Source organism: Aspergillus aculeatinus (genome assembly GCF_003184765.1).
Source record: "Aspergillus aculeatinus CBS 121060 unplaced genomic scaffold BO66scaffold_6, whole genome shotgun sequence".
NCBI classification, from domain to species: Eukaryota; Fungi; Ascomycota; class Eurotiomycetes; order Eurotiales; family Aspergillaceae; genus Aspergillus; species Aspergillus aculeatinus.
In genome coordinates, this window is record NW_020291475.1 from 233881 (window position 1) to 259416 (window position 25536).

General features: G+C 48.0%; 11 protein-coding genes across 11 annotated transcripts; 5 read left to right on the forward strand and 6 right to left on the reverse strand.

Moving 5' to 3' along the window:
- Window positions 1–614: 614 nt before the first annotated feature.
- On the forward strand, window positions 615–4197 carry BO66DRAFT_408538 (uncharacterized protein; the record flags this gene model as incomplete). Its single annotated transcript, XM_025649123.1, has 3 exons — window positions 615–1379; window positions 1437–3942; window positions 4010–4197. The coding sequence occupies 3 exons, from the start codon at window positions 615–617 to the stop codon at window positions 4195–4197; spliced, it is 3459 nt and encodes a 1152-aa protein (XP_025507419.1).
- A 15-nt stretch (window positions 4198–4212) lies between these two features.
- Window positions 4213–6938, reverse strand: BO66DRAFT_388691 (putative C6 finger domain protein). Its single transcript, XM_025646621.1, has 2 exons — window positions 6429–6938; window positions 4213–6272 (listed from the first exon to the last, which is right to left on the reverse strand). Exons 1-2 carry the CDS (start codon window positions 6528–6530, stop codon window positions 4506–4508), a joined length of 1869 nt encoding a protein of 622 aa, XP_025507420.1. The 5' UTR covers window positions 6531–6938; the 3' UTR covers window positions 4213–4505.
- A 781-nt stretch (window positions 6939–7719) lies between these two features.
- On the reverse strand, window positions 7720–8925 carry BO66DRAFT_435087 (uncharacterized protein; the record flags this gene model as incomplete). The annotated part of the gene is made up of 1 exon (XM_025650825.1): window positions 7720–8925. The coding sequence occupies one exon, from the start codon at window positions 8923–8925 to the stop codon at window positions 7720–7722; it is 1206 nt and encodes a 401-aa protein (XP_025507421.1).
- Window positions 8926–10823: 1898 nt separating this feature from the next.
- BO66DRAFT_388693 (uncharacterized protein) lies at window positions 10824–12742 on the forward strand. The gene has a single exon (XM_025646622.1). It carries the CDS (start codon window positions 11163–11165, stop codon window positions 12624–12626), a length of 1464 nt encoding a protein of 487 aa, XP_025507422.1. The 5' UTR covers window positions 10824–11162; the 3' UTR covers window positions 12627–12742.
- Window positions 12743–12953: 211 nt separating this feature from the next.
- BO66DRAFT_314528 (aminopeptidase P family protein) lies at window positions 12954–14472 on the forward strand (the record flags this gene model as incomplete). Its single annotated transcript, XM_025643439.1, has 3 exons — window positions 12954–13120; window positions 13184–14216; window positions 14272–14472. 3 exons carry the CDS (start codon window positions 12954–12956, stop codon window positions 14470–14472), a joined length of 1401 nt encoding a protein of 466 aa, XP_025507423.1.
- On the reverse strand, window positions 14422–16389 carry BO66DRAFT_461492 (uncharacterized protein; the record flags this gene model as incomplete). Its single annotated transcript, XM_025652343.1, has 5 exons — window positions 14422–15388; window positions 15453–15588; window positions 15713–16025; window positions 16086–16101; window positions 16348–16389. The coding sequence occupies 5 exons, from the start codon at window positions 16387–16389 to the stop codon at window positions 14861–14863; spliced, it is 1035 nt and encodes a 344-aa protein (XP_025507424.1). The 3' UTR covers window positions 14422–14860.
- A 45-nt stretch (window positions 16390–16434) lies between these two features.
- Window positions 16435–19437, forward strand: BO66DRAFT_388696 (bifunctional aminopeptidase/epoxide hydrolase). Its single transcript, XM_025646623.1, has 10 exons — window positions 16435–17033; window positions 17094–17178; window positions 17264–17486; window positions 17557–17674; window positions 17726–17845; window positions 17907–18032; window positions 18113–18126; window positions 18179–18407; window positions 18469–18956; window positions 19012–19437. Exons 1-10 carry the CDS (start codon window positions 16710–16712, stop codon window positions 19136–19138), a joined length of 1854 nt encoding a protein of 617 aa, XP_025507425.1. The 5' UTR covers window positions 16435–16709; the 3' UTR covers window positions 19139–19437.
- BO66DRAFT_388698 (uncharacterized protein) lies at window positions 19298–20641 on the reverse strand. The gene is made up of 3 exons (XM_025646624.1): window positions 20489–20641; window positions 20040–20427; window positions 19298–19973 (listed from the first exon to the last, which is right to left on the reverse strand). The coding sequence occupies exons 1-3, from the start codon at window positions 20555–20557 to the stop codon at window positions 19459–19461; spliced, it is 972 nt and encodes a 323-aa protein (XP_025507426.1). The 5' UTR covers window positions 20558–20641; the 3' UTR covers window positions 19298–19458.
- An 820-nt stretch (window positions 20642–21461) lies between these two features.
- Window positions 21462–22691, reverse strand: BO66DRAFT_426132 (TIP41 family protein). The gene is made up of 3 exons (XM_025650273.1): window positions 22330–22691; window positions 21862–22252; window positions 21462–21808 (listed from the first exon to the last, which is right to left on the reverse strand). Exons 1-3 carry the CDS (start codon window positions 22656–22658, stop codon window positions 21692–21694), a joined length of 837 nt encoding a protein of 278 aa, XP_025507427.1. The 5' UTR covers window positions 22659–22691; the 3' UTR covers window positions 21462–21691.
- Window positions 22692–22860: 169 nt separating this feature from the next.
- BO66DRAFT_468478 (aurora family serine/threonine-protein kinase) lies at window positions 22861–24624 on the forward strand. Its single transcript, XM_025652656.1, has 3 exons — window positions 22861–23109; window positions 23165–24112; window positions 24162–24624. Exons 1-3 carry the CDS (start codon window positions 23014–23016, stop codon window positions 24285–24287), a joined length of 1170 nt encoding a protein of 389 aa, XP_025507428.1. The 5' UTR covers window positions 22861–23013; the 3' UTR covers window positions 24288–24624.
- On the reverse strand, window positions 24225–25492 carry BO66DRAFT_388701 (mitochondrial inner membrane protease ATP23). Its single transcript, XM_025646625.1, has 3 exons — window positions 25178–25492; window positions 24828–25087; window positions 24225–24762 (listed from the first exon to the last, which is right to left on the reverse strand). The coding sequence occupies exons 1-3, from the start codon at window positions 25407–25409 to the stop codon at window positions 24535–24537; spliced, it is 720 nt and encodes a 239-aa protein (XP_025507429.1). The 5' UTR covers window positions 25410–25492; the 3' UTR covers window positions 24225–24534.
- Between the last annotated feature and the right edge of the window lie 44 nt (window positions 25493–25536).

Here is a 25536-nt window from a genome sequence, read left to right on the forward strand (position 1 = left end):
CCACCAGGTGTGCTGAAATTGCTCGATTGGCGTTCAGCTTGCCTCATATGCATCGGCAGGAGTGCCGTCTGCTGCAAATCTCTATAGCAGTGCATTTACTCAAAGGGCTTTACTCATGTTGAAGTTCAAAGAGTGAGTCAGCACGGCTGTATTCAATTTGCCCAAACAGACTACGAGATTGCAGCGTTTACGACTTGGTTGCTTCCTGTGTGTAATCTCAAAGCATAACTCATTTTTCAATCGCTTTCAACAATACGAGTGCCACTCTTTGCGACAATTTGCGTCTACATTATTAGGAAACACCACTCTTCTGTTCCAGCAAAATTTGCAACCACACTGCCTTGGCTTGGAAAGTCGAAAGGTATTTGTTGAAGCTTCGATATATGCAACTTTCAAGAGAACATCTAAGTACTGCTGCCACCCTAGGGTTCACTCCTAGATTCGCCGAGCACTGTTGCACCATGTTCTTCAACCTCCCAGCAGAGCATGAGTCAGGACCAATTCCCAAATCTCTAGGCTCCCGCCCCCCTCAATCTACACAGCAACAAATGCTTTCGCACCATTTAAACCTCACAAATCGCAGGTCCAACCGCAGTCCAAAGACATCCGCAGAAATGACGGCTACACCAGATATTGATATAGCAATCAATAATGACCCTGAAGAGAATGACATTCGCGAAGGACTTGGGAGTCTTAATCGCTGGTCTCAGTCGACAACATCTAGCAGGAATTCGCATAAAGCGTTCTTCACAAACAATGAGTTGTGGGGCGATCAAATGAGTCCAAGCAGCAAAGTGGGGTCGAATCCTTCACGAACATCATTCGCACCTGCAGATCATGAAACTTCTTGTGGATACCGTTCTCTCCGAGAATCTGTACATCAAGATCTCAGTGAACATTTGGCGTTGACCGCAAATGAGGTAGTTTCATTCACCTCGGGCGCTATAAATGCAACCTCGCCGCAAAAGGATGCACAAGTGCCGCGAACTACTCAGCCTCTTCCTAGTCTGTTCCAGAACCCGTGGACTGAGAGACGCAGTCAATACGTTGAGAAGGGGAGGTTGGAGCGCGAAGATCATTGCACTCACCCTATGTCTGAATCAGACAGTCCTCGCACTCAAGGCTTAGACATGCCTGTTCATACAGATTCAGAATTGTCTCTTATGAAAGGGAAGGCCTACGAACGAAGAAAACGTGGTCAGTCCCAGAAAGTCATGCTTTCGAAAGCGCTGCAGAAAGCAAACACTGCCGTCCTACTTGACAACGCTGCAAATTTTGAAGGAGCGATGGAAGCGTACAACGATGCTTGTCATTTACTTCAGTTGGTAATGGATCGAAGTGATGGGGGTGAAGACGAGAAGCTAAAACTTCAAGAAATAGTGAGTTCCCCTGCAGCAGATACGTAAATTAGTACTGCGGGCTGAGCTTAAGAAAAGCGCGATACCTATATGATTCGTGTAAACGAGCTCCAACGTATGGACTTTTCAGTCCGAAACGTGGATAGTAAAGCCCTTCCTGAGCGGCCCCGCAGTGAAGAGTCTTATGTGGAATATTCGTCAATGCAGGAGAACAGACATACATCATTCAAAGAGGAGGACCTGAACCGCTCACAGCACGGTTCCGATGTGCATTTGGTCCTTGAAATGAAAGAAACGATGCCATACAGTCAACCCTCTCCGCGGCAGCTACTGCTTCTGCCATCTGCAATTGATGATGATGCTGATGATGCTGCTGCTGCTGATGATAAAATGGTTACTACTTCTGACCATGACTGGATAAATCAGGCATTGGAACTAAAGGAAAAAATGTCCCAGGCAGCTTCTCGGCGATCTGACGAGCACATTAGAGGCTCGATTACTTACAATGAGCCTACACCAGAAGCTGGTGTAGGCCAACAATCTGTTGAACCGCCGCTATCTGAGATGCCTCTGTTTGATACTCAAGGTAAGGGTGTTCACGAAACAACATCATGGCTCGATACTATCGACGAGTCTGGTGCTTCTTCGCCCGCTTCTATCCGTTCAACTTCGTCGTCTCTCTACCTACGTCGCAGAACAGGTCATCAATCAATCTATGGTACTGAGGCTGAATTTGATGCTGCCCTGGATGCAGCCGTCGAAGCCGCCTATTATGAGGATTTGCAGCTGTTAACTAGTTCAACTGACTATCGCATGGCCCAAAGCTGGCGGAAAACTGTCGACTCAGGGAATCAACAGGTCAGAGAATCTGCAACGGAGAGTGGGGAGATCCCTGAAATCCAGGAATCGCTTCTAACCTATAACGAGGCACCTCTGGACAGTTTTGCTGGTCCTGCAAAGGGGTATGTGGATGATGAAGTCGAGGAAGAGGAGCGCTTACTAGAGGAAATGACGAGAGGCTATATCATGGATGAATTCGAATTCGGTGTTCAGTCTAAGTCCGCCCTGCCTCGGCAGCCAGTTTCAAGCAGCCAACTCGGCCGATCACGAGAGAGCATTGGGTTAGCTCCTAATCATGGAGCTGTGGACTTGAATTCATATACCTCACACCAAGCTACAGGATCTGAGCCCAACAATTTCACTCAGCCAGAACACAGCCTCGTAGCTTCGATCACCAAGCCCACATCTGGTTCCTCGGTAGGATCAAGTGTTCGGGCACGAAGGCTGTCAGGCCAGCATACTACCGAGCTGAAGATCGAGACAAAGCCCCACTTCGACGCTCGCTTGAAAATCACATCGATACAGCCGCCAGATCCATTTGTCCCTCCCACAGAAACGGCTTCCAAAGATGAGCAATTGCTGAGAAATAGTAACTCGTCGCAGAAAACACCAGGTTCAGCTTCTGGCTTCCGATCAATCATACAAGCCAAAAGGCGCAATGTGTCAGTCAGTTCTTTCACTGAGGACATGCTGGCACATGCAACTGCTGGAAAGACTCAAGACAGCGGCAATCCCTGGCATGCGAAACTTCCTTCCCCGACTCGACCAATCGGTAAGGTGCCATCGGCACCAGACAGTCTGGGAAAATCATATACTGGGCTGGGCCCTTTCCGGACGCGAAAATTATCAGCATCGGGGACAGAAATTCCCTCCGAGTCACCCAAAACTCCATCAAACAATGCTTTTCTTGTGTCAGAAGCCCAGAAAGGGCCGATGACTGCGTCTATACCCATACTGCCTACACCAACCGGGACTAGCATTGCTGCAAATGGGCCACCGAGCGGTGGTCTTAATTTGTTTGACACAAACATCCATTCTCCAACAAGTCCCGGCTCACCCAATGTGATGGCGACTGATCCTCCACTTCCTTTGGAGCCATGCCCTGAATCGTTTCTTCTACGGCCATTCTGGCTCATGCGTTGCATCTATCAGACTATGGCACATCCACGTGGTGGCTACCTATCCACAAAGCTTTTCGTCCCACGGGATGTCTGGCGCGTGAAAAATGTCAAAATTAAAGCTATTGAGGAAAAAGTATCAAGTTGCGATTTGTTGACGGCTGCCTTACTGAAACTGGCCCAAGTTGATACTTATGATGCCGACGCTGTTCTAGAGGAAATGCAGTCACTGGAAAGTGTACTTGACCAGGTGCAGATGTTACTCTCAAAGAAAGTTGGAAGTGAAGTCGGTGTTCAAGGAGCTATGGCTTTTCTAAGGTCTAGCTTGTCCTATGACGATGCGACGAATGTTGATAATCTGGTCTCGAAGCCGTCTACTGGCCCCAGCAAGTCCTATCTGACATCGTGGCGCAAACTACGTTCTAAAAACTCCGGCTTTGCTGTGGCGTCTTCGGCGTCCGCGTCGAAAGAGTCAAGCAGGGACTTCTCTACTAGTAATACCGTCCCGATGACTTCAGTGCCTGCTTCTCAACACGCCAAGCGCAACATCTCACAACTACAGCTCAACGGAGCCAGTAACTACATGGGAGCTCTGGCCCGGCTTTGTGATGCCGTTCAGGTTTTAGGTTCGTCAATTTCGTTGTTGTTTGGGATCCTGCTTTGTGCTTGAAAACTAAGTTGCGGAATGTCCAGATCAAATCGCCCAGCAGGTCGAAGATCCTGGTCTGAAGCATTCGTCTCCGACTCTTGTTGGTCTTGAGTTAAGCACCCGTCATGCTGCAGAGTTCTTTGGTTTCTACATCTGTCGCTTTGCCTTGAATGATATCGGATTGATGCTTGATAAATTTATCAAGAGAGGCAGTGAATGGGTTATGATCTGATTCAAAAATGCCTGATGATACCCTGTTTCATGTATCTGTCATATTCTCAGCTTGTACCGGAGTCTACATTGATCTGTGGCGTCACAAACTTCACATATAATGCAAAAAAAACAGCAAATCGTCATGCTACGTCTCATATCACAATTTCAAATGCACCGTAGAAGGGTTTCCTGTTGTGCAGTTCTCGCCTGGAACATGCCTCCGGGCTGGCATAGGAGTCTTGTTGCATCTCGCCCTAGGGCCCATGCTAACCTGATCGGATCATACTTGATCGATAAGAGCAATACTTAAGATTCGAGACCATATATCTAGATTTGCTTAGCGACTGACCTAAGGCTTATTTGCCGTTTTTTCTCGGCATCACGTATAATTTCTGCCGAGAGCTTGAGGCTTGGAGCAAGGTGCGCATATCGATTGACTTCCTCTATGACACCGCTGATTATCGCATTCACTCGGGCTGCTGAAGGTAGGAGTACTGAAAGCGCCGGAGACATGGTTGACCCCATAATCAGTAACGTCTGTGAAACCATAGAGAGGGCGCCTTGCCAGAGGTAGGGGAGATGGCCTTCACGATGGCGACTAATGTGATCAAGCTGGTTCAGTGTCGCGTCTAAGCATCGTCGACAACATTCTCTGACCATTGGGTCTGCGGATGTTTGTTCATGCTGGAGTACCGCCAGAATGTAGGGACGATAAATGATCGTGCGACATGCAAAGTACCGAAGTCTCAGAACGGTCTGGATAGAGTTCGAAGTCTGGAGAGAGGAAAGGGGGAATCGAACAGCTTGGGGAAGTCCTTCGTACCACTGTGAAAGCTGAAAATCCAGCTCGGAGGCAATCGGCCCAAGAGATGCAAGGGTAAGAGAGTTATCCTTTTGATAAATGACATGACTGACACGGTTAAGAAGCCTTCTCAGAGCAATTTCGGCCAAGAAGTACCAGAGCTCGTCGTGCCCTACTGCCGCATCTACAACGTGATTTTCCCGGGGTGTGCTGCTCTGATCCTCATCTTCGTCATCCTCTGGTTCGAAGCCACCTGGAAGATCAACAAGCTCCTCATAGTGCACAATGCCTGAGTGTGGAAGGTCTAGTTCTGCCAGTAGATCGCTTTCGTATAGAAGAGCATTCCAGTATAGTCTGGTGCTTAATTCCCTCCATTGAGCAGAAACACGGGACGGATTGCCAAACAGCAGCTGTAGCTTCAAGCTAGCACTCGAAAGTAGCGACCAGGCCTCCAATGGCCTTACCAAGTAGAATAGATAGGCAGATGCGAGAATGTTGCATTGGGCAGCGAGAACAGAATTGCGCATTGTAACGTTGGGCAGAAGGCCCCATGCGGCAACGAAATATGGCAGCCCTGGCGGGTCTGCCTCAGGTGAAAGATTTGATATGCTTCCATATTGACTTGCACACCCTAGCGCAAGGACCAAAAGAACGATACAGCTTTCAGCTCCCTCTTGAAAGCTAGATGAGATAGCTATATCATAATAACGAGGCCAGGTATATGGGTTAACGCAGGCGTACCAGACATTAACCCGCGCAAAAAAAGCCCGAGCATGTGCGACAGCGTTAGAGAGATCGAGTCCAACATAGTGTGGGATCCGAAGTGGCTCACGTGCCATCTCTAGCTGTAGTAGGGTGTGAGGATCGTAAGGTGCAGCAACAAGATCTCGGATGAATGGCCATTGTAATAGATTCAAGGCTGGCGTCGTGTGAAGCTTGGGCATTGTTGAGATGCTCGTTGGCGGGTTTGCCCAGGATCCAAGCCCGACAACCGATGTTCTGGATGACACTGTGGTGTCCTCTGTCATGTTGACGGCGGAATCGTCGTTACTTGCAGGATCATTGACAGTCTCAGTTGTTGTCGAAGACAGGGGTGAATTACTGGCCGCAGCAGCCATCCTCGAACGTAACAAGCCCTCAATTCTGTCCAGTTTCTCAATGATTAGCTTGTCCCCGGCATCTAGCTTGATGCCCGGCTCTCGATAAATACACTCCGCATCAAGGTCGATACATAGCTGGCATCTCGGACGTGCGCCATTGCATCTTGTTTTGCGTAAACGGCAGATCTGACACTATCACCGTCGTCAACTATGCACACAACGAAGTACTATGTTTGCCAAGAAAAGCACTCATTCATGGCAAGACCAACCTCGGGCCATCTTGGAGAGGTAATAGCACCATATGTCTTTAAAAAAGAGGAAGGGATCAAACAAAAGGAAAAAACATACTGCTACAGTCGCGCGTCGTCGAGGATAATCGACTGCTTCAGCATGATAGCGTTTGCGGGTTAAGGGGGGATCGAGCGCCTCCTCCATGTCATGAGCAGACATGACTGAGTGCTCGGTGAATTATCTCGAGGTTAAATCAGTTGCTCTAAAAGACCTTAGGATGCCGAGGGATGCCTTCGCTGAAGAAGCAGAACAAAGTCAAGTCTGCGTAGTATCGAGAGAAATGGCAGTCCCAGTTGCACTAGAGAATCGTCGGCTGGGGTTTCTCGAAAGAACAAGACGTGTCCTAGCCCATATTCATGAACTCCCCATGATACTGTCAGGGGAGACAGATGGGTCGAGGTAGTTAACTGAACTGATCACTTGCGAAAGTGATCAACTGCTCCGGCTGCACAGACCGAATAATACCCTCCAAACAAGCCGGATCGATAACCATTCGTTTACTAGTCTATACTAGCTTTAGTCCGGACACATATGATTCGAAGACAATCAGGTGTTCGGAGATTCTCCTTAGTAACTTACCGCGTAGATATATTACAGAGAAGGGGGCGGGCGATGTTGGCCCATGTTATGACAAGACTGAAGGGTCCGACCACATGGTAAGATGCCCCTCTTCCCCCGATTTCCCCGCAAGATGCAAAGAAAGAAAGCCCACGGTGACCGAAACCTTGGACCAATAAGTTCCTTTCATCAGGTGTCGGTTAATAAGTTGCATATGTAATGAGCCTGAAATGCAGGCAACATTTGGTACTCTTAGCTTCGTATTGTATACCATGTCATTACGATAAGAATGTGGCCTCTCACCTCGGTAGTGAGAGGTGGACTAAGAGCAACAGACGACCGGTTAGTAGTTTCAACTTGAATCAAGGTAGATTATCATTAACAGCTAACCTCCCACAAACCTATAAATGTACGGTGCTACATAATTATTGAAGCATAGTGTTGACAATCACCGATCACTCTCGATTATAAATGCATGTTGTTGTTGACGGTTCTTGACAGTCACTATAACCACCTAAGTTACTAGGTGCTAGGTAGCTACGTAAATGCTTGTAACTTAGTTATCATGCGGGGTAATCTCAGAAAATCATTGCGGAATCTGATTGCACAAGACAGACACGGTGACTACACACAAAGCCTAACTAATTATACAATACCTCCAACAACTTCAAGCTTCTCACATGCAGGAGTATGTACTTAGGTCTCATTAATCATTTGTAGATATCTACATTCGTGACATGTATTGGATACTCAAAATCCTCCTTTACTCGTGACGCTGATGACTGACCATTTATGCAGCTCGTTGAGACCCCGAAGGTGCAGAACCCTCCAAACCCGACGTCATACCGGCGCTATTCTTCCCCGGGGTTTGGCTGTCGACGGGTTCTGTCGTACTATGCGCGGAACCACGGCCCCGAGTGTTGTAGCTGCTACCAGCAATGTCGGAAGAATGGGCGCGATTGTCTCGACTGGGTTCAATTTCGCCAATCCCTGGCTCTGCAGCAGTAGAGGACCGAGTGTCGATGTTGTGGCGGCTACCGCCACCCACTGTGGCATGTGGGTCGAATGTCTTCGTGGTAGTTGGGCCAGCATTGCCAGAGATGGGAATCACGCCAGCGATACCGTTCACTTTCTCTCCGTTGAGGTCACTGTCCAGCGTTCCTTCCATGCGCTCTTTCTTGTTCCCTGCTGATGCGTTTGCTGCATCGCCAGTGGCATCGTGCTTCTGCGACTCGGTGCCACTATGGGATACGCGTGAGGCAGTGTTTCCCGACTTGAGGCCGGCGGTACCATCATCTGGCACGGCCTTATGGTATCCCACCTGTCCCGCCTGGGTCCCGCCACGATTGATCTCCGCCCGTGAGCTATCAGTGTTCCTCGACATGTGCTCTAGATGATGCTCATTCGAAGGCGATAGTTGGCCTGAGGTATGCCGACCTCCACCGCTGATCTCTGCGGACGGATCTGTATTGTATTGCGCCGCATGGACACTGCCACGGTTGGCCTTCGCACGTGCAATATCGGTACCCTCTGCCAGGGACCCCAGAGGGCTTGTCGAGGAGAGCATTCTATCCGTAGGGGTGGATTGAGTGGCTCCATTATCGAGATTCATCGATGGACTGAAAGTGCCGTGTGGTGCCGGGTGATGTGGGATGTTTTCCTGAAAACCTTGACCGTTCTCTGTCCCCAAGGTTACATTGGGCGATGCAGTGTTTGAATTAGACATTTCTTGGCTCAAAGGTCGAGCAGTCGAGGCACCGAAAGCGTTGTATGAGCTCTGCGTACCCGCCATGGGGTGAACACCGTCGATACTACTCCTCTGTGGCTTGTCGAAGGCCATGGGCTGAGCGCTGCTACTGTAAGAATTGCGGCTGGCATTGGCGTGTCCCAAGGACCCGGCACTATGGTTTGACTCCATGCTCTTGGTTCCGAAGGCTTGCTCAGTCGCGTCAACGTTGTATGATGGGTCATCAATAGGGTTCATAATGTTGGACATGATTGCTGCAGGTATGTAGATGCTATGGATCGAATGACAAGTGAAGCGTGGATAGCAGATAATATTGTAGGTATTGTGATTCGGGTGATATGTAGCTAATCAACGGAATTGTTGAGAGAGGCTATCATCCGATTTTATAGACTTCGAGTGCCTTGTTATGAGCTTGATGACGTAGAACAAGCCGGCTCTCCGGAAGTTCTCTGCAAGGATTCCCGATTCCAACCTGTAGATTACTGTGACTATCATTTCTTCGTCAAGTTCGGGGAGGCGCGTCAATCCCCATTTGAATTTGACACCTTCTTTGGACGAGCATTACCAAAGCCAATCAGGGTCAAGGACTTGCGGGCTTGGTGGCTATCTGGTATCATCAGCACAGCTAGTCATACTTAGTATGTTGTCATTGCGAGTACTCTCTTTTGATGGATTACTTCATATCCGAGCACCTACAAGGTTGCCCCTTTTGCTAATGATGTCATCCTTCACTGTGGGCCACTAGCCCTATGTGCAATGGCGTAATGTGGAAGGAAAATCAGATTGGCCCTCTTCTAAGAGCCCTGAATATATTGTGTGCAATTTCAGCTTGAGTCATCCCGTGACTACTCCGTAGAAATATCTTGGTCATACTCATTACCTGTAGTTTACCAGAAGTCCGGATCTAGTGTCGACTTCTCTCTGGAGACCGTCAATCTCTTTCTCATCTGAGCTTAGATCACCATATATGCAGACGCTCACTGCACATCACCATTTCTTTTCAACGGGACATCTTGAACTTACTATGTACACCTCAGGTCAGTTCTGCGTCACAAGTCTTATGATTATTTTGGGTCGGAGCCCGAGTATGTACACTGCCCACGAGGCACTATGAAATCTACTACGCATAACCTACATAGTATGGGACACCTGTAGGGGCCCTTCCGTTTGCTTCTGCAATGGCCTGCGCTCCTCTCTTGTTCTATCAACAATGGCTTTCATACCATTCCAAGCTGCCTACCATGTCAGTTCTCCTTTTAACCAACTGAAAAGAGAATCTAACACATGGATCCTCCGAAGTTTTTCCACTTGTAATATGGTTCCTATGTCTTTTCCTTATATAGTTTATGATTTGATTGTTTTTCACATACAGTCCCGCGAAAGTAGTCTGCGTACTCCCTCCACCAGGAGTTCGTCTTCTTCCTATTTAGGACTAGTGACTCCCTAATTCTGCCGGCAAAAGCAACCACCGCCAGGTCTTTGTACCAACCATATGCCTTAATAAACAATTAGGAGGGCGGTGCTGCAGAAAGTGGCGCCCGGAACCAAACCTGAACAACTTGGTGGGGGGAGTACGCAGACTACTTTCCTCCCACTGTAGTAGGCTGCTGTGCCCGCCCCATTGAGATACTAGACTGTGCAGGAAGCCAACCTTGAAAAGTCCCCCTGCTACTGCTTGTAGTAAATAGAAGTAATACTACACTTACTCCAGGGATTTCAAATATAGGCATCAAACTATACATTGCACATGTAACCCGGTTTCATATTAGGATTAGGGGGCTATTAGGGGTTTCCAAAGGCTGAAGATATGATTATCAGGGAATTTCTTTTAGAATATGCTTACTATTCTCTTTGCATTAACTACAGGTTCCCGGAGTTAAGTTGTCGAATCTGATTATTTAGGTGTAGAATCCTAAAAAATGTAAGATCAGGTATAACTACTACTACTTTGCCTATGGCAAGATAGTAGCAGACAAGGTAAAAAAGCCTTGCCGCCTACCGTAGCGTAGCAATTTCTCTGTTGTAAAGTACTGGTAATATACCTACGCCCGAGTGCTTGACCGCCTGCAGAAGGTAGTACCGCCTAGGCAGTAGTTAAAGGCCTAGTTATATCTACAACTATAATACATGCAGCTATAATGCAGCTACATCAAAGCATAAACATATTATGGCACGGTGTATCTATTTCTATTAGAAGCACATCTAAGCGCTCTTCCTGAAGAGAAACGGAAAGTTTGATTTCATCAGCTTTGGTCCTGTGTCTTCAAAAGCCTGATTCCTTGAGATCTGTTGCACGCGTACGCGTTCTCAGCACGTCGCGTTCTTATCTATCAGGCAGGGATTCGAGCCGCATTTTAATCCTTCGCTGTGCACCAACCTACCGTCGTCACCGGTCTAGGTCCTAGATTTTGATTGAATCGACAAGTGATTACGAAGGCTCAGGCCGTATAACCGGCTTTCTGAAAAGTCTACCGTTCGACAAAAACATGCCGCGACCCCCTACGAAGCGTAATCGACCGACACTTGGAATTTCGAAGACTGGGAACAGAGATCTTCAACGTGTCACGGACAATGCCGGGTCGACGAAGCATAATCCAAACGGCTCAAGCTGTGAATCGCCGGCTGTCTTGCGGATCACACAGCTCCCAGCATCTGATCTCGCGCTGCATCAAAAAGACCAGACGCCTGTAGTCAAATCCCATGATTATGCGATTGAATCATCACCCCTGGAAGAGCGTGGAGCGGGTAGCAGTCGTCCGGTCACAAGGGCTCGTGGATACTCATCTACTCTCTCCATCGTCGGTCGGAAAGGTGATGGGAATTCGAGGATTCCAGGCACACCTGCTTACGAGAGTTCGATATTGAGCAATTTTAGAAGACGACCACGGCAACCTAGCATTCTCCATATGATGCAAGCGAATGACGATTCTTCAGATCTGGACGATGAGGACTTTCTTGGAGGACTAAGTCCTGAGGACGAGTCCACACCCTTGGATATATCGAGGGGGAAATCACTCATCGCGGGGCACGCCGCATCATCGTCACCAGGCCTACCATCGCCTTCCAGCAGCAAACAGCGCAAGCGTACACCTTCGTCTGGGGATACTTGTTCTGCACCACGTCCGCAACAAGTGCGGCACTCGCCTCCTACGATGATAATGGGGCAGCAAGATGAGACCCCAATACGCTTATCCCAGCCTCTCATGTCTCCTGAGGCCACGAGCGCCACAATGGCGCCACCTATGAGCAGCAGTCCCTCCATGAGCCCCCCAATTGCACCTTCGCTGATCTATGCCGAACAGCCTCTAGCTCTTTCCAGAATCGCGCTGAGAATTCCAGCTGAGCGAAGCAAGGTGGGCACGAATTTACCCACGGTGGCCCTTCAGAATGAACTGCTACCTCGGAGAATCAAAATCCGGCGCCAATGCTGGGGTCCTAATCTAGAGACACAGAGCAGGCTGAGTGATGATAGCTGTTCCGAAATGGAGCATCATGAGAGTGACTTCCCACTAGGGAAGGCCACCCGGGCACCTCTAAGACACACTGGCAAGCCGGGCCCTCCACAGTCCTATGATAACCCACAAAAAGAGCAACCAACAAATGTCATGGCTGAGTCAAGAAAGAGGAATCGTGGTCAAACTCAAAACAACAAGAAGACAAGACTGGGGGCTGACCGGCTACCCTGTGCAACTACCCATGCATTTCAGGAGGGTCCTTTGTCACCTTTCTCGTCACCTTCTTCGTCACCTTTGTCCTCGCCTCTATCGTTACTGCCCGGTTCACAAGCCGATCACTCAAGTATGCCATCGGGATCCGAACCGCTCAAAGCTAGGTATCTCAGCGAGGAGTTGAGAGTGCAGGCACAGAAGTTTGCGGATATCGATAAATGGGAGTTGGAATATGAAGATGTAACTATTGCCGCTAGTCAAGGGAGCGATGCTTTCAGATAAGGATTTACATGTTTCTCTTACAACCATCATGCTGATCATATTCCTACCCCCCGAGAAGAACCCTTGAAGACGTGGATAGTTAGAGCGAAAGGCGCTCTGCTAATACATCGGGCAATCAAAATCTCCAAAAGCTCCCGACAACTAGTCACATTCGATGTAGAAATCCAGGCAACCTCGTTGGCTGCGTAGATCCAAAGGCGGCGGCGACTCAATGCCTTAGACGAACCCCGCAAAATGGTCCCCGCCCTTCGGTTGGGCCTTTTTCTGACTCACAGCCCTCCTACAAATCTCAACCTGATGGGAACCACTACTACAATTAGAGCCAACATGACTTCCCTGGAATCAATCCTGGCAGGTAAATACCCTGCAAAAGCTCATGCACGCCGGGTGGCCCAAGGTCTTCAATCTTATGGAAATGGCCGCCATGGAATTATCTACCTCGAAGCACAGAAAACTCGACTCATCGAGGACAATGACGAGGCCATGCCATTTAGGTACTGTGAAGCACTGGAATCCAGCTTCTGTACTTTTCAAGGCTAACAACCGTTTCATACTAGACAACGCCGACCGTTCTTCTATCTATCTGGATGTCTACTGCCAGATTCCTGTCTTATCTACAACATCGATCTTGATGAACTTACCCTTTTCATCCCCCCAGTTGATCCACAGGATGTGATCTGGTCCGGCCTGCCAATGTCTGCAGTAGAAGCGCAAAGGCGTTATGATGTTGACTATGTTCTGCCGACGCCTGCAGTGAACGCTACCCTATCTTCGATTGTTTCGAACAATGCCGGAAAAGTAATTGCTTTTGCGATTGAGGACCAAATTTCTGAGGGCACCGAGTTCCATGGGTTTTCTGAGGTCAACACCTCTTTACTCAAAGGTATCATTGGGACATCTCGTGTCGTCAAGGATGAATATGAGGTCGCGCTTCTGAGGAAGGCAAACGACATCTCCGCGAAGGCACATATTGCGGCCATAAAAGCCTCCAAGACTGCAACAAATGAGCGCGAGATCGAGGGTGCTTTCATAGCGACATGCATCGCCCACGGTGCACGCGAACAAGCATACCATCCAATCGTTGCATGCGGCGATAATGGTGCCACCCTTCATTACGGCAAGAATGACACTGACTTGACCGATCCTGTCACCAACCAGAGAAAAGGAAGCGTTTTGATAGATGCGGGAGGGGAGTACAGCACATATTGTGCTGATATCACACGAGTCTTTCCTTTGGGTGGCAAATTCCCGCTAGAAACCCGCCAAATATATGAACTGGTCTTGCAGATGCAGACAGAATGCATTGAGATGCTGAAAGAAGACGTTCAGTGGGAGGACGTACACATCCATGCCCACCGCATTGCTATTCAGGGACTGAAGAAACTGGGAATTCTTCGTGGCCACGAAGACGAACTGATGGAAAAGAGGATCAGCGTGGCATTTTTCCCCCATGGATTGGGACACTATCTGGGTATGGACACCCATGATACTGGAGGCAACCCGAATTATGAAGATGAAGACACGATGTTCAAGTATCTTCGTGTAAGGGGTCGCTTGCCTGCTGGTTCGGTTATCACGGTAGAGCCAGGCGTAAGTATAAGATCACACGTTGGTACCGCTCAAATTGTGTTTCTAACTCGTCTAGATCTATTTTTGCCGCTTCATAATCGAACCTTTCCTCGAGTCCACCACGACAAGCAAATATATTAACACTGATGTCTTGGAGAAATATTGGAGTGTAGGTGGTGTGCGCATTGAGGATAACATTCATATCCTGAAAAATGGATTCGAGAACCTGACTACAGCACCAAAGACCGTCGAAGAGGTGGAAAGATTGTCTTCATAGACCGTTGCCCACTCTGTACCTTTGTCAAAGATTCCACCTTCAGGCTGTCCTATCCTGCCTACTCTTCAATCGCCGGGCCTTGGTTGGAACATGGCCAGCCCGGGTCCTCATGTCAGTTGAATGGGTACAGATGTGTCTATACATGAGAAAGTCACTGCAGTCACATCATTGAACAATACGTGTATGAATATTGGCTCTTTGAATATAGGATAAGCGCTCTCGACAGAAGTTGGAGGAATATTACTGGAATATAAGAACTGAAAATGAGAGAAGCCCGGCAGCCTATGACTTGTCGAACCGAGGCACATTGCAACACCAAGTGGCTTTGTTCATAGAGCATCCCGGTTAATTCATACATATGCGCTCTTCTTCTCCAGCTTGTGGGGAATCATAGACCACTGCGCAGCCGCTTTCTTCCGCTTCCTTTCACCCCAGACTCTGCCTCTGCCCTATCATGTGCACGTTTCTCCTTGTGGTCTAACACAAGGCTGAGCACGTCATAGCAGAATTGAGGCACATCAATGCATAAATTCTTGAATTCCTCCTCAGCCTCGTGACGTAAAACATGGCTTCGCAAGGCCCAAAAGGTGGCCACAGGTTTGCGAATAGTGACATCATCAGCAGGTGTGTTTGTGTATACATAACGCGCATATGCAATTTCTCCTTGGGATGTGCTGTTGATACGATGGATCTTTGAATGTGCGAGAGCTTTCAGTGAAGGGATGCCTAGTGTTTCCGCCAAGGTATACACCCGCGCGTGTTTCAGTAACTGTTCTCCGCTGTCGTCAATCTCCCCGACTACCGTCTCTTGCTCGGTGTGAGTTTCAGTGTGAGAGGTACAATAGTCACGCGTGTACTGAAACTGTAGAAAATACCCGAAAGCCTCCACATTTTCCGCAGGAAGCTCGATGCGCCGCTTGGAGATGTCAGCGGTGAGTGTTCTTGCCAGAGAGTAACCAGGGTAAGGGATATGTGCTTACAGGACCAGATTCACCGAAGGCCGCGACCTTCTCCGTGAGAAGCGGAGACTCCAAAAGTAGACTTTGGTGAGCTGTCAAGATGGTCCTGGACTGTCCGGACCCAAGAACGAGTTCCACAATAGGTGACGTTAAGAAACTGAATAAGTTTGTAAGCACTTAAAGCCTTCTAGCAGTTGCGAACACGAGCAGTTGCGCCATCGAGTGACAACCCGAAGGCCCAAGTAAAAGAAAGCAAAAGACGAAGAAAGATGAGTTCTTACTCAAGAAATTGGAGGCCGGGGTTTCTTCTGGGTTCTAGTGGTTTTTGTTCGAGCTCAGGAGCTGGGCGTGCATCGTGCATCTCAATATCTGGTGTTATGCCTGTTTGCGATTCATTGACCGCCTTGGAAGCTGTCTTAATTTCAGGATATGGGGTTGCCGTGCTCTCAACATTTTGAGACTCGGTGTTTCGAGGAGTATGAGTTTCCTCTGGCACTCCAACTTGCACCTGAGGAGTATCCATTACCCAAGATGGATCTACACGACCAAAGCAGTAATTGAAGTGATAAGGAGCTGCGCGAGGATCAAGAAGTTCTTGAATGAAGTGGTATAGATGTCAAAGAACCCAATTATGGATGCAGGAGAGGAATTCACCTAGACCAGCACAGGTCTGTAACGCGTTAGTGGTTGGCTGCTGTAATATCCTGGACGTGTCAGTTTAACCGGAAACGGACGATAAGTTATGGGGCTTAGTGCCAAGTGCAGTACCCGAGGCAGAAGTTTCAGCATACATCCTTACAGTACAATACTCAATGATCGGCTAGTAAAATCCAACTGACAGAACAGACCTCATAGATAGACCTTATAGTGTTTCCGGCCACAACCGGCCCTTGCCGATGTCCACTTGGTAACCTACCACGTCAAGGCCGAATTGCTGCCTTTCTCGAGTAGAGTACATCTTAAACCGCTTATTTGCGGCGCAGTTCACGTTAGGGTATTTTTGGTACCTACTACCTCCATCGACCCAGTACTAGTACCAGCCAGTCGCTTGCCGTCACTGCCACAGAAATACTACTTGGGGAGGGGCAAGGGACGCAGGCATATTTTCCTTAGTGCCGTTCATTTATTCTTGTTATGCACGGCGTTTCTCTGGCCCTACTCTGGCGAACAAGCTTTTCGCGGGGAACAATTCGCACGTCTCCATCTACTCTCAATTTCAGACCCCTCATTCGCATATCCTGGAGTGTTCAAATCTTTCGAGCTTCCACACGTCGTAGCATGGCGACTATCGTCAATGTCCCGAGGGATCCCAATACCCTCAGCAATTACCACAATTGGCGGTGCAACCACATTACTGCCAATTTTGATATTTTGTTTCATGAAAAAAAGCTTGTGGGCAGCGTCACTCAGACGTTCCAGTCAGCCACCGATGGTGAGTCGCAAGAGATCGTCTTGGACTCAAACCATGTGAAAATCGGTAGCATCACCCTGGATGGCAGGCCTTTGGCTTGGGAGCTTCTTCCGCCCTCCGACCCATACGGCAGGGCGTTGAAGATCAAACTCGACCGGAGTGTGAAGAAGAATGAGACGATTGACATCGAGGTATGTGCCTCACCGGAGAGTAACCCCAGCCTTAGCCTAACATACAGAACTTGTGCGTAGATTGCTCTTCAAACCACTGAGAAATGCACTGCCCTTCAGTGGCTGACACCGGCGCAAACCTCTAATAAAAGGCATCCGTATATGTGTGGGTTGCTTTCTTCCCGTCCTAACAACGAGAAACCCTGAGGGTCATTTCGTCTACTAACCACGCATGCTTGTCCTTCCGACAGTCTCTCAATGTCAGGCGATTCATGCCCGGTCTATTTTTCCATGTCAAGATACACCTGACGTCAAGTCCACCATTGATTTCAACATCTCGTCACCATTGCCCGTGATTGCGAGTGGGCTGCCAGTCCGTGACTCATTGGGGACGCCACTACCGAACGACAGGTCACTGTATCGCTTTCATCAGCGAGTGCCCATTCCGAGCTATCTTTTCGCTCTGGCCAGTGGGTAAGCGTGCCTGATAGACCTCAGTGTGAACTAGCTTTGATAAGTGGATCACTAAATTGACCATCTGCAGTGATATTTCCGAGGCAGGAATTGGACCCCGAAGTATTGTTGCTAGCAGCCCCGACAAGCTCGGCGAATGCCAATGGGAGCTTGAGGCCGATACGGAGAAGTTCATCGAAGCAATCGAGGTGTGTACGCAGTCAGAATTCAGGTGCTATTGCTTTATAACACTGGCATAGGGAATTGTCTACCCATACGCTTGGGGGAAGTACAATGTCTTGGTCCTCCCACCCAGCTTCCCCTATGGAGGAATGGAGAACCCGGTGTTCACTTTCGCCACACCCAGTATCATTTCCAAGGTACATCGTTGTCGATGGATTCCAAACCGATTAATTGCCCATGGGTGCTAATCTTGACCAGGACAGGGAGAACATCGATGTCATTGCCCATGAACTTGCGCACAGCTGGAGTGGTAACCTTGTGACTAATGCTTCATGGGAGCATTTCTGGCTCAACGAGGGTTGGACCACCTACTTGGAAAGGCGGGTAAGTCGAATCGTTTCCACTTCTTTTATCTACCATTTGTCGACAAAGTGTATAACCTGCCTTTTCAAATATTAATATAGATCCTCGCTGTGGTGTAAGTGCTAGAATCTTGTGTACTCTTCACACCGGTGCTAACTATTTTAAAGTCATGGCGAGTCGTATCGACACTTCTCTGCTATCATAGGCTGGAAAGCCCTCACAGATTCTGTCGCGCATTTCGGACATGACCATGAATTCACAAAACTAGTCACGGATTTGAAAGGCAAAGACCCTGATGATGCATTCTCTAGTATTCCATATGAGAAGGGATTCAACTTTCTTTTCTATCTGGAGAATATGATTGGAAAGCATAAATTTGACCAGTTCATCCCTCATGTATTTTGCCTGTCGCCCCAGCGAAGATATTATGCGCATATTCTGATTCCTCTCGATACAGTACTTCACAATATTCAAGGAGAAATCCTTGGATTCCTATCAATTCAAATCGACCATACTAGAATTCTTCGAGTCTGACGCGGAAGCTTCTAAGCTCTTGAACGAGCTTGATTGGGACAGATGGTTCTACGCGCCGGGCTTGCCTCCAAAGCCGGATTTTGATACTTCGCTTGTTGACGTTGTTTACAGCCTTTCAAACAAGTGGAAGGTCCTTCCTGGCTCCTCTTTCAAACCACACCCTAGTGATATTGATGGCCTCACAGCCAATCAGATGGTTGTCTTCCTGGAGCAGGTGCTTCTCTTCGAGAGACCACTGACACCGGAGTTGTCGAGGCTCATGGGCGATGTTTATGGACTTGCAAAGAGCGAAAACATAGAAGTCGCCAATCTCTATCTCCAAGTCGGCTTGAAAGCTGGTGACAGCAGTGTTATTGGACCAACAACGAAACTGCTTGGTAGGATTGGTAGGATGAAATTCGTGAGGCCTTTGTACGCAGACCACCCATTCGCAAGTAAAGGATTCAGGCGCTGATTTAATTTACAGGTATAGAAGCTTGCAGAAGGTCAATCGCCCAGTCGCTGTTGACACTTTCGAGCAGAATAAGGCCTTCTATCATCCTATATGCCGCGCCATGGTCGAGAAGGACTTGTTTGGCAAGAAAGATGCCTGATTTAAACTGTCATCCTGTCATCCTGTCATTATGCTTTGATCACTTATTGCGACCCAGGGGGCCGGATAACATCGACGAAACCACTACTTCATACTAAGCGCACATCTAGTGCAACTTTGATTTACATTTAGAGGACCTCTGGACCGTATGTTTGTTAGACCAAAAATTGTTCGCTGAAAATCGTCGGACAGAGCGGGACATGGCCAATAATTCAAGTGACCAGACCAACCCAGTGATAATGAAGAATAATTGATTAGAATACATCTACAGCCTGCCAGAAATAGTGGGTTGGAATCTGGAATGCACGGCTAACAAACCAGTCATTTCCCGTAAACCAGCTTCTTATCTGCCTGAGAGAACGAGAATATACCAGGCCGGCCTCCCTTTTCACGTCCTAACTGAAGTGCCAGATCTGGCTCATTCACGAGAGAGAGATCATGCAGCACCCGTCGCATATATGCGACAACAAGGGCAACCTTGGTCCAATCCATTTCATTGCCGTTAGGAGCGGTGTGACCGGCCTTCCACAAGTTCCTCCAGATAGCAGCGCCGAGTACAGCATCCCCCTTGATTATGCCTTCATCGTAAGCTGCCAATGCACCACGCCACTGGATGAATAGGTCCTTGAGAAATTTATTCCTGATAGCACGACTGGTCAACCCATGAAGTACATCCATGCGATGCTCGGCATTGTGCGAGAAGTGGTCGATCAAGTGTTGTGAATAAGTTTGAAGGCTTTCATGTGATGGCAGAGCACGTAGTCGGGCAGTCAATAGGTACATGTGCAGGAAAGTGACTTGTGACCATGTGGAAAATGTGGGTAAGAGCCCCAATTCTGGCGAGAATTCATCCGTCAATATGAGATGGAGATTGATTCCACCGAATGTGAAAGTAAACTGACCTTTATACCACCATCCTTCGCCAACCCCAAGATCCTCTCCGGCATCAGTCTTGGGAACCTGTCCTCCTTTTTTATTCAACTGCGGTATAGTGTATTCTGCTTGGGTAGAACAGGCCTCGAATAGCTTCTGAGTCAGACCATACGCAACGTATGTCTCTGCAGGTGTGCCAGGGCGTGAAGCAATGGCCCGCGCTAGCTGTGATGAAGCTAGAGCACTTTGTGAGTGAAATCCAGACACTGGGTATGCGGTCTGCTCAAGCCGTTGGCTAGCGTAGCGCTTCTTCAGGACCGAGGAATCGTGAGTCACTTTTTGCGTAACACTGCTAGCGCTGCACATAGATCGATAAGAGGCTAGGCATGGTCTAGATAGTCTGTTGGGAGAAGGAACCTTACAAGATTCGGTTTAATTGGCTATGATCAGAGCGGTTCAGGGGTATTGTAAAACATACCTTGGATTTTGAATACTGCGCTAGACACAGATCCTGTATCTGTATAGATCTTATTGCACTGGACGGCATTTTGAGGGTCTGCATGCTACTGGTATCCAAGAGGCTAAGCCTGTATCATGCGTAAAAAGTTCGAAGTTTGCTTGAGATAGAGCTCGTTGTCATCATAGCTTGGCATCTGTGTTTGCACTATTTGCACTGCCCTTGCTTTTTAGTAATGACGAACCAATAAGATAGCAGTTTAAATTCACAGAGCATTCGGGTGGGTCAAGTCGATGCAGCCTCCCATGTTCGAGTACGTACTCCGTACAGCAATTCGAACGCCACGAGTACACCATTTACCGCCAGAAAATTATTGAACGGAAATTTTGGCTCACTCCGCTCTCCGCTGGATTATAACTTTATCTGTGGAGTCCTTGTGGATCGCTCATAGTACCTGTCAAGTCCCGCTATAACGAATTAAGAGGCAAATTCTTGGGATATAGCGCATTGCTACAACAGTCCAATAGATTTTACTATATAAAATTTGCTATATTTTTGTATTACATTACCAAATTCGGACCAAAAAATAACCTTTTCTACATATAGGATTATATTAAAACAATAAAAATAGTCTTAATAAAAGATTTAGATTAAAAAACAAATGTAAAAAATAGACAGCTATTAATTAGTCAGCAGATGTTGTAAAAAATAGAAAGTTATATTATTATTTACCTATAAATAGTAAGCAGAGGGACTATTAGCTTCTGTAGTATTTCAATCAATTACAGAAGTCTATGCAGAGGGCGGCAGATCAGCTGAAGAGAGCAGGCGGTAAGATTGTAAACTATACAGAACCTCATTGCCTACACATGGAAGGGATACAACAAATTGATGTAGCGGAAATCCCTGTATACGTAACAGATTTATACACACGTCACTATTATTTCGTTATAACGGGACCTGACAGTATTACACCGCGCTCCAAAACTATGCCCGATAAGTTATGGCACACGTATATGCCAATTAACCAGATGCAGCTGTAGGTGAGATGGGGGAGCCACAGGCCAACAATTTGAAGAATCCATTATGTACAGATTGTATAGCCCAACCTGGTCTCATTTAAAGAACGGTTATGGAGGTTTGAGAACATGTGTCATTCCCTCGAGTATAAATGGAAGGAGAAGAGGGTGCGGAGGGATTAAATTGGATCCGAACCCAGGCCTGTCAGTTGGCCACAAGGACAGCCCTTTCTAGACGTGTATCAACAAGGCGGAGGAATCCTGAAAGTCTGTTGGGGTCCCTCATAGCGGCTGGAACATCGTCCCTCGTTAAGGCCAGAGCCTTGAAATACTCATTAACCATATTACAGCATGCAAAGCGACGTAGCAACCTACCTGTCTCACCGTTTCATAATCACATTCTTTGGACTGATATTCTCGAATTACCTCCCCAGTACCAAACTCAACATAGATCCTTGTATCCCTGAGTCGGAACAGAACATTGTCGAGTCTCAAGAAGAAGCGGGCGAGCAACAGGAGTCTAGCCGGCATAACACGTATTTTACATGAGAACATGGAGATACCGTTGTCAGCTAGTTCGTCCTCATAAAGAACCACATCATCGTAGAACAGAATCGGATCTGGCCGCTTGAGTAGATCAGTTGGTATACGTTTGGTCGTTGCCTCAAACGGTCGACTACCAGGGCCGAGAGTCCCCGCGTAGTCCGTGCTGTAAGACCAGTCGAAGGGCTTGACAATCTCTTTGATACCCTCATGAGTCTTTTCTCTAGAAGAAGTTAGCCTCAGTGATTGCTAAAAACTTTGTGCAAGATCGCTTGGTAGGAAATGAATTCATTCGATTACCTGCTTCTTTGCCATTGCTTCGAGTAGGCGACTTGTAGCATGGATTCGCCAGATTTATCAACTAGATCCAAGGCGTCAAATGCATTGAATGCAATTTTCCATTGAGTCCCCTCATGCGCAATTTCAACATAGTTGTCGCCAAAAATCATTTCTGGGGGGGCGATCCCTAAATCCTTTGTCATCTTCTCTATAGGCTCTGCTTTTAATATCGGGAGTGTTTGAGTAGTGACCGTGAAGCCTTGGATCGCTATTGATTTCGGCCTCTGACGAAGCGGCGAGATTGAGACTGAGTCCGCCTCGCCGGAAGGCCTGCAACTTGAAATGTTCATTCTGTATCAAAGAAGCCTCCAGTTGGTGGTGTATGATTCGTCTGAGCAGCTATTCACTCCCCCAGACTGAAGCAGGTCATACCCCGCGGGTGTCGGAGGGAGAGGCGGACCGACGAGTTGCTGGGGCGACCGAGCATATCCTTGAAACTGATAAACATCCGTGCGACTATGGTTCCACTCAATTCCGACTTGTTTCTCAATACGATTCGGTACTAACTCTCGTCTTATGTGGTTTCCAAGACTGTGAGCTTGAGCCAGAACTTCCAACAAGTTCAAAGTCTGTGTCGACACTGAGCTGCTAGCTTTTTTAAACCCTCCATCGCGAAAGTCATACCTGCTTCACACTCACAAGCAAATGGCTACCAAGACACTTGAAGCGCGCCTCGAGCGTCTTTCAGTCAAAGAGGAACATGAGAGCGTGCAAAATGGCGGCGCCTATCAAAAGTCCAAGGTAGTCATATTACCTACACCTCATATTTGGTGGACGCTGCTAATGATCTTGACAGAGCACACTGTCAACAGCCATGCCCCCTACGAGTGCCGGACAATATAATGGCTCCGGCCGATCCAACTTACTCAAGCTGGCTTTGCAGAACACCAATGAAAATAAAGTGAACGCAATGAACGTCAATTTGTCACCGGTTAAGAGTTCTCAGAGTACGCTATCACACCGTAATCTCGACGAGAATGGGGAGCAACGACACCTAACTCCACTCTACGACCAACCATCCCCCAAAATGTTACACTTGGGCATGTTTGAGATTGGCAAACCTTTAGGAAAGGGGAAGTTCGGTCGAGTTTATCTCGCCAAGGAGAGAGCCTCCGGCTTCGTATGCGCACTCAAGGTACTGCATAAATCCGAATTGCAGCAGGGTGGAGTGCAGAAGCAAGTCCGACGAGAGATTGAGATACAAAGCAACCTTCGTCATCCGAACGTCTTGAGGCTTTATGGCCACTTTCATGATAGCAAACGGATTTTCCTTATTCTCGAGTTTGCCGGTCGAGGAGAACTGTACAAGCATCTCCGAAAAGAACATCGATTCCCTGAGTGGAAGGCTGCGCAGTACATTGCTCAGATGGCTGCTGCTTTGAAATACTTACACAAAAAGCACGTCATGCACCGAGACATCAAGCCAGAAAATATTCTTGTTGGGATTCATGGTGAAATCAAGATCAGTGACTTTGGGTGGAGTGTTCATGCACCTAACAATCGGAGGCAGACAATGTGCGGGACACTGGATTACCTGCCCCCTGAGATGCTTAAACCCGGGTCTCAGGACAATTACTACAATGAGAAGGTTGATCTGTGGAGTCTCGGTGTCTTGACATACGAGTTCCTAGTTGGGGAAGCGCCCTTTGAAGATACACCTGTCATGACGCAGCGAAGAATTGCCAGAGCCGACATGACCGTACCGTCCTTCGTGAGTCCGGAAGCAAAAGATCTAATTAAAAGAGTATGCAGAAGTCCCATATCCTAGCCGAACCCTTCTAACAACCTTTTAGTTACTTGTACTCGACCCAGAGAGGCGAATTTCTTTGGATGAGATTCAACGCCATCCATGGATTCTCAAGCATTGTGTTAAGGAAACGAAGCGGAGTTCTGGTACATCAAAGGATGTCAAAGCATGACTGTACTGTCCGGGCATTTCAGGGCGTTTCGGAGTTCAGAAGTTCTTACCTTTCTGTACTGTTTCCCTTCACATTGCCATGGTCCACGACCATGGGATTGATTACACTGGCGTTTACTGTTAATATGGATGCTGGTCTTCCTGGATTAGCGATGGAGCTTTGATCGATCTTACTGGCACTTGGACTTCAAGTTAAACATACGACAAACACTTCGAGGAAGAGTTTTGGTGGGAGCGGACGTCCGTAACTAGCGATAAATCTCATCAAAGGGGCGAGTATCTCTAAAGCAACTGTCCCAAACTTCATTTACCACCTTCTCGGCGTGGGCTTCATCTTTGCATCCCGGCCGTGCCCGCACCGACAAGATCGCTCTTCGTCGTACACATTCTTGGTGCTGCTGTGTCAGTTTCCACTGACCCCTTCGGAAAAACTCTCGTGCCCATCTGCATTCCCCGCTCAGCGAGCTGGCTCGAATCTACCCACGATTAGTCATTTTTATCTACCCGATGGCGCAGGTGGCTTGAGGGTATGGCTCTTTACCTCTGTACAAGCAGCGTGCCTAAGATTGTCTGACCAGTCGACTTTGAACCTGAGGTGATCATAGGCATGGACCATCTCATGTGCTAATGTATCTTCTAAGTGGCTCTGGTCCTTCATTTCATTTGCGCAAAGCAGAATACCGTAGTCAGGATCAAATCCCCCTGCCTTTCGACTGGTACATCGGCGACAGTAGATATTATGACTGGAAAGATTACCACCTAGCTGGCGGATGCTGTCGCTCATGAATCGGATCACCGGACCTTCAAGTGAATTCAATCAGCGGGCTGTGTACAACTTTGAACTCATGTGTCTTCATTGCAGGCTGGCAGGCAGATATGGATGTGACCCACTGAATTGCAATAAATAGTCTCGCTGATCCTCACAGCGCTTGCAGTCCCCAGCTTCATTCCGCGTGTCGCGCGCAATGCGGAATTGTTCTTTGCCCTCATCGGTCATTCTATCGGTCAGGATAGCGAAGATATTGCGCCATTGCGTCCAGGTATCGTCACCAGGAATAAAGCCACTGTTGTTAGAGGTTTCATTCTTTGATGAGGTATCATTTGCCCGAGAGTCCGTCATCATGTATGAGCACTGGAGGAGGGATATAACCTAGATATCCTCCTTCTATTCAAGAATCGCTTGTCCTTGTATGCTCTCGACAATTGATTCCGCGGCAAGCTCCGTGGAGTAAATGGGCGGTGGGAGCTGG

Coding starts and splice junctions, on each gene's coding strand:
- BO66DRAFT_388696 (XM_025646623.1), top strand. CDS start 16,710: ATGGCGACTATCGTCAATGTCCCGAGGGATCCCAATACCCTCAGCAAT. Junction 17,487..17,556: donor CTTTTCGCTCTGGCCAGTGG/GTAAGCGTGCCT, acceptor GACCATCTGCAG/TGATATTTCCGAGGCAGGAA. Junction 18,957..19,011: donor ATGAAATTCGTGAGGCCTTT/GTACGCAGACCA, acceptor TTTAATTTACAG/GTATAGAAGCTTGCAGAAGG.
- BO66DRAFT_468478 (XM_025652656.1), top strand. CDS start 23,014: ATGGCTACCAAGACACTTGAAGCGCGCCTCGAGCGTCTTTCAGTCAAA. Junction 23,110..23,164: donor GCGCCTATCAAAAGTCCAAG/GTAGTCATATTA, acceptor TGATCTTGACAG/AGCACACTGTCAACAGCCAT. Junction 24,113..24,161: donor CAAAAGATCTAATTAAAAGA/GTATGCAGAAGT, acceptor ACAACCTTTTAG/TTACTTGTACTCGACCCAGA.
- BO66DRAFT_388698 (XM_025646624.1), bottom strand. CDS start 20,557: ATGCCGTCCAGTGCAATAAGATCTATACAGATACAGGATCTGTGTCTA. Junction 20,428..20,488: donor CGCAGTATTCAAAATCCAAG/GTATGTTTTACA, acceptor GAATCTTGTAAG/GTTCCTTCTCCCAACAGACT. Junction 19,974..20,039: donor CGAAGGATGGTGGTATAAAG/GTCAGTTTACTT, acceptor AATTCTCGCCAG/AATTGGGGCTCTTACCCACA.
- BO66DRAFT_426132 (XM_025650273.1), bottom strand. CDS start 22,658: ATGAACATTTCAAGTTGCAGGCCTTCCGGCGAGGCGGACTCAGTCTCA. Junction 22,253..22,329: donor AAGCAATGGCAAAGAAGCAG/GTAATCGAATGA, acceptor AACTTCTTCTAG/AGAAAAGACTCATGAGGGTA. Junction 21,809..21,861: donor ATTATGAAACGGTGAGACAG/GTAGGTTGCTAC, acceptor GAGTATTTCAAG/GCTCTGGCCTTAACGAGGGA.
- BO66DRAFT_388691 (XM_025646621.1), bottom strand. CDS start 6,530: ATGTCTGCTCATGACATGGAGGAGGCGCTCGATCCCCCCTTAACCCGC. Junction 6,273..6,428: donor GACGACGCGCGACTGTAGCA/GTATGTTTTTTC, acceptor CGACGGTGATAG/TGTCAGATCTGCCGTTTACG.
- BO66DRAFT_388701 (XM_025646625.1), bottom strand. CDS start 25,409: ATGATGACGGACTCTCGGGCAAATGATACCTCATCAAAGAATGAAACC. Junction 25,088..25,177: donor AGACTATTTATTGCAATTCA/GTGGGTCACATC, acceptor ATTCACTTGAAG/GTCCGGTGATCCGATTCATG. Junction 24,763..24,827: donor GGCACGCTGCTTGTACAGAG/GTAAAGAGCCAT, acceptor AATCGTGGGTAG/ATTCGAGCCAGCTCGCTGAG.
- BO66DRAFT_388693 (XM_025646622.1), top strand. CDS start 11,163: ATGCCGCGACCCCCTACGAAGCGTAATCGACCGACACTTGGAATTTCG.